The 6,329-nt window shown below is 36.5% G+C and overlaps 1 protein-coding gene across 1 annotated transcript; it reads left to right on the top strand.

The window, feature by feature from the left end:
* Positions 1-3,211: 3,211 nt before the first annotated feature.
* LOC127854775 (putative tyrosinase-like protein tyr-1) lies at positions 3,212-4,127 on the top strand. The gene is made up of 2 exons (XM_052389826.1): positions 3,212-3,218; positions 3,433-4,127. The coding sequence occupies exons 1-2, from the start codon at positions 3,212-3,214 to the stop codon at positions 4,125-4,127; spliced, it is 702 nt and encodes a 233-aa protein (XP_052245786.1).
* Positions 4,128-6,329: the final 2,202 nt, after the last annotated feature.

Below are 6,329 nucleotides of genomic sequence, written 5' to 3' on the forward strand. Positions count from 1 at the left end.
AAACATTTGAAACAATTTTTTTTGTATTCATCATGACATTTACAAACTTTTAAAGTCTTGTTTAAATAAATGCTGATATAATTGCTGATACATGTACTTTGTGTTTGGAAATATGTATTGTTTTTACTTTAATAAAGGGCCGCTTGTTCACATGCACAATTGTTAATTAACGGCCAAGTCCAGCACACCTAAATATGTTTCTTGCCACATGCTACTGCATATTGATGAGTGCGCAAAAAATATTTTACGTAATCACGGCAATATGTCGGTTTAAGGTTACACATAGACATTAAGTCTATGTGCACGCGCTGTGCAAGTCCTCTTATTTTATTGTTTTTAGTGTTAGGGGCATTGCTTGCATATTGTTAAATCAGTGCCCATATTCAACAGAATTAAACATTTAGAAAACTAGCGCGTCTCACTAATAGTTATTATTATTAATAGATGATGTGACTTAAGTTTATGCTCTGGATCAAGATTGCTTTTGTCATTAATAAATTGCTTATCGTGCAAAATGTCAAACATATTTTGTAGATTGTAAACAAGTTATATAATACTATATTATTTTATTAATTGATCATATTTGCAATCAGAATTTACGTATTTCATATGTAGATACTTTATACGTAGAATATGTATGCTCTTTAGGAGAAAAACTGATTTTTGCAAAATAATATTTTAATTAAACAATAACAATACTCAGCATGTGCTTAATCCCAAAGTTTATTCAAGAACATACAATGAAAAGTATTTGAGTTATTGAAATAAAATCCTTTAGTTGTTTGTATCAAGCGGTTTTATGTTTTATATTAAAATACGCGTTTATATTCGACGTTTCATTAACAAAGCAATTATTCGAACAAGAATCGTGCACAACTTCATGGGTATGTTAAATATATTGTTATCATATTTAAATTGACATATTTTCAGAAATTCGCGGTAGCCTTGTATGTATTGGTGGTCGCAAATGCTGCCCCGCTGGAAAATGTCTTGCCACGAGAGCTCGTTGACTGCGTCACCAGGCTTTCATCTTTAGCAAACAACACTCTTCGAACGGCCTCAGTATCCACCGACCTCAAACAAATGGAAGATGCCAGTCAGTCCACTGCCGAACAAGTAGCGATCGACTACGCGGGCACTGAGATGCCCACATTGGAGACACCAGAGGATGTTCATCTGTACTGTATCCGGCCTTTCGTGTGGAAAAAGGACATGGTGCGATGGGAAGACTACAATATCACAAATACTGACATAGACTTCGTTAACAGTCTTCTCGCATCTGTACGTCTGCATTGAGAATAATTAACTTTGCATGTTTAATTAGTTTAGCTTTTAAAATTGACCAGTACCACCCATTAACAAAATAATTAAGTTAAAATCACGGTTAGATAATTAATTGATGATCAAGTTGATTTACAACGTATAGGTTTAACTGGTTAATGCATGAATAGCAAAGTAATAAGTCATTTCACAAACATTTTAGCATATTAAACTCATCACAACCAGATTATAATAACACATGTATTTTGGTATAAAGGAAAATACATGAATGGTGTAAGGACGGTACAATATTAAAGTTTAGCAATCATGAGTCTACATCTCTTTTCATAACTTTGGAAGTAACAAATACTATAATATTATATCTCTACCTTTCCTAAAACTTTTCTTAAATGTTCAATTAGATGATAAGACCAGGAGGTGACAAGCACTCAAAAAACAAGCATCAGTCCACTGATCCAAGCCAGAACAATTATTCACGAGATAGATTTCCACCGACAGGTTTCCGAATTCGACGGGAATATAGACGGTTATCTGACGGAGAAAGAAATGCATTTCATACAGCATTGCAAACGATGAAAACGGAATGGTTGTTAGTAAAATATTGTTATTTTTTCCAACATAACAATTGCGTTAAAAGGATTCAGCACTTTTAGAGCTTCGCCTAAACCGCTAGACTTCCGAAGGATTCAAGGCAAGTGTAATCTGCCGAAAATATATGAAATATGTTACATTGTAGTCGTGTAAGTCGCACAAATAACATAAAGTTGAATAAATCTTGTTTATGCTTGGTATAAACTTGCAATTATTAATAATTGAAACTATTCTAGATTACTTTTTATATATTATAAGTTTTATATAGATATACTCTATGTAATCAAGCTTTTAATAAAATTAATAACGGCGGAAGTTAACATGTAAGTAAGCAATATTAATTTAGCAAGCCGTTGGCATTCACACATTACACACTCTGAGTGCTTAATAGCAATCTATAATTGGTTTGTTCTGCATCATTTAGAAACCAAATCAGCAACACTGGAGCATTAAATGACACACTCATACGGATCTCAGGTTTTGTAATATAATGAATCATTTCAGCACTATTCGTTATTAAAGAGGCCTTTTCACGTTTGGGTAACTTGACAAAATTGAAAAAAAAATGTTTCAGATTCGCAAATTTTCGTTTTAGTTATGACATTTGTGAGGAAACAGTAATACCAACATTTACCATGCTCTAAAATAGCTATGATATGCATCTTTTGCCAATTTTAAAAACCCGAAAATTATAAAGCGTTGCAACGCGAAACGAATTAATAATTTGGAGAGTTCTGTTGTTGTCGTTATATTTTGGGAAACTACGAGGATTGCTTATATTGTATCCGGAAGGATTGTCGAGTGGTCTAAGTCGTAGGCTTTTTACTCCACGACTCCAGGTGTCCTGCTGAGGGTAACCTTTTTTTATTATTTTATTTTTGATATTTTACAGGGGCTTCTAATATCCAATGTTTATATTTATCAATATAAAGCATTTAATGACACACTTCAAAACATGCCAAAATCTGTGAAAAGGCCCTTTTAATGGAGAGAAAAGTCTGTTACCAGCAGCATCGTGCCGCGTCTCATTCTGGTAATTCGGTTAAGGGTTTTACTTAACACGTTGTTTGCGAATCTGTCAGTACATGCTGAGCTCGCTTAACGGCTAAGCTACGTTTTCACCATGATAGGTCACTGAAAAAAGCATTTCTTTATCGCAAAGCACTTGATATGTTGTGATCGGTAGCCTGTAAACCTAGAGGGTTAACATACTGCTGCCATATGATTTGTAATGCTCGCTCAAATCATTCACTAACGATGATTCTCATCAATTCAAGAAATGACCTCGTTTTGTGTTAATTCACGACCATAGAGTGGTGTGTTTATTTGATGTTGCAGAATGGAGAGTATGAAAAGTTCGCCCAGATTCATCAGGGCATCGTAGTGACATCCGCCCACGGCCGTCCCAACTTTCTTGGACGGCACAGAGTCTTTCTAGCAGTGTACGTAACTGAAAAAAATAACATACGATATTATTGTTTTCCTGAAATGTACTTTCTCGCATATAATGTATTTGTTACTTTTGCGATGTTGAAACAATTGAGATTTGAATAATTACAGGTTCGAGGAAGCACTACGAAGAAATTGACGGGCAAGTTTCACTACCATATTGGGATTCCACTCTCGACAACAATATGGAGAATCCGGAAAACACGATCTTGTTCTCACCAGGGTTCCTTGAAAACGGTGGCAGACAGGTAATCTCGGGACCATTCGCAAACTGGGTAACCCCTATTGGTCCAATAACAAGAAATATCAGTGGCGAAGGAATGTTGTTTAACAAAGAGCATATCCGAATGATTATGACGCGTTGTCGGGCTCGCGACATTACCCGTCCAACAGCGTTAGATGAGTTCAACCTCGATCTTATCCACGGTGCTCCTCACCGTTGGGTTGGTGGACAGATGTCCGGTCTTAATACAGCCGCCCACGATCCCGTATTTTTCCTCCACCACGCTTTTGTAGACTACATATGGGAAATGTTTCGCAACCACCATTTTTTTAACTGTGCAGTTAAACCCAGCTTAAATTATCCAGAAGCCACTGGTCAACATGCCCCCGAGAGACCAATGGACGGATTACCAGGATACGTCAACAATGATGGTTATCAAAGCTTTTGGACGCAGAATTGGTATAGATACGAACGTGCTCCCACGTGTCCTGATTGTGGTTCCCCGTATTTAACATGCGACCCGGTCCGCGATGTGTGCGTGCCTGTTGAACGTACGATTGTTCAAACTGATAATAGAAAATAGACCCGTCTTCTATCTACACAGCGGGTCGCAAATCTGGCAATCGGTCAAAAATTCGAAGGACCTGGTGATGACCCAAGGACGCAGGCTGGTCGGGCAAGAATGGCAGTGGCTAGTCGTAAAAAAGAGAGAAATACCAAATAAAATTGAAACATCAAACACATTTGGCGAAACAGATTCAAATAAACGAATTGTTGAGCTACCACGTAATGTAGGAGAACAGTATCTTGCAACAGAAAATAAAAATCATCGGACATCAATTGTTTTGGGAAGAAACATTGCAAGTGGTGTCTTTTCAGGGAAATTGTCGATAATGCCACGCAAGACGTTTACTCAGGAAATGCCTTCCCAGTCGCAAGGCCGATGCCACCGTTGCCAGCACTTGTATCAGACACGCTTGACTTATATATGCAAAACACTAGCTCTTAAACTTCCATCCCATCGGCCTTTGACTGGCTCTTTGTTCCTGTTCTTACGGAATACAACGTTGTTGGAACCAACAAATCTACCAAGACGCCAAGTACGAAATGTCTTCCCACGTCTGATATATGGACCCATATTAAAGTGTCCGCACAAGGCCTCAATTATCTTGGGGAATACACCGATTTTGCGGTCGTGAACACCAGCAAACCTATACCCTCCGCCCACACCATAATTGCAATACGGGCTCCTTAGGTCGGACCTTCCATAGCCATGGTGACAGCAAGTCACGGTTGCGGATAAATGTGCCAACCTCAGTGCATAACCACTGACACGGGAACATCCCAGTACAAACTATGCACAGGAATACTGTGGATCACACCAAAAGACGCTATTTCATACGCCCGATAATACAATGTGACTGAGGTAAGCATTTGAAAAGGAGATTCGAAATTTCCAATCGCATTCGAGTGTCACAAGGAAAGCCAGTTACCTTGGTAAAGACTCAGTTACATCGCAATTCTTAGCAATAGGTTTTTCTAATTCAATAAAATTTAAATAGCTTTGTTGTTGTTGTTAGAACTCACATAATTAAAAAACGGTGATTAAGTCTTTTGTATTCTGCCCAAAGCTGTTGAGAACACGTTACCTTCAAATGAATGGGAGGAAATGAAGCTTGTTTTGCAATCCACGAATCCTAAACGAATTATCAGTTCAAAAAAAGTGATAATCTAAAATCCTTATCATAAGCAGTAAACATTTAAGAATTTGATCAAATACAATGCAAAGTTAAAGATACAACTTCATGATAACCGTTACACGGCGTTGACCTTAGGTTAATTCAAATACGTTTATGTTTGGTTGTGGTTGCTGTTTTTATATTTGGTCAGAGTAATGTTTGGGAAATGCTCACTTGCTGCACACGGCTTCTCCGTGCTGCTTACCATATTGTCTGCAAACGATACATAGTTTCACTTTCTTTAACGCTTCAGTTCCTAATTTAGAAGATCACAACGCCATTTAAATAGTCGTCTTATCTAACGATGAAAAATAATTGTTCCAAATATGTTAACCTATTTTAAATCAAGTATGCATTTTTATGTATTCTTTTCGTATGTATATGTTTCACTTTTGGTTCGGTGCGAAAACGAATAGTAATTAATTAACAATTGGGTATTAATAATATGACAGATAGAAGTATCATACTATGAAGAACCTTTTGAACATTTATACTGAATACAGCGCATGATCATTCCAGTAGTCGTTTAATTTACTTTCCGCATACAGCTGCAGACCACACAAAATATCTAAAAATCACAAATTAAAATTGACATTTATTATTTATCAATGTTTATCATATAACATAACACTTTTACAATATATTATAAACTCAAGACCGTAACGAACGCAAGTATTCCAACCTTAAATCACCTGTTACCTAAAACATAGCTGTGTCAACGTCCGCCCGTCAATTAACGTTGTTAAATAACAATTGCATATTGCTTAATGACAACAGTATGTTGAGACATCTCTATTGCATGATGGTAAGAAACAAAGGTTTATTGTGTGTGCAATTTTTATCTACAGTGTACATTTTCCATATTCCTTATTATTTACATCACTTGATAAGACACAGTTAGCATACGTCATTAACGCGCATTATTTAGTAATACATTTACTCAACAAAATATGTATTTCTTAATAGTGTATTCATTGAATTTCTTATTAATCCTAGTAGTTCTGGTTTATAACTTTACACAGAATTTTAAGAAACAAAATACCGAA

This window comes from Dreissena polymorpha, chromosome 13 (genome assembly GCF_020536995.1).
Source record: "Dreissena polymorpha isolate Duluth1 chromosome 13, UMN_Dpol_1.0, whole genome shotgun sequence".
In the NCBI taxonomy this organism is placed as follows: domain Eukaryota; kingdom Metazoa; phylum Mollusca; class Bivalvia; order Myida; family Dreissenidae; genus Dreissena; species Dreissena polymorpha.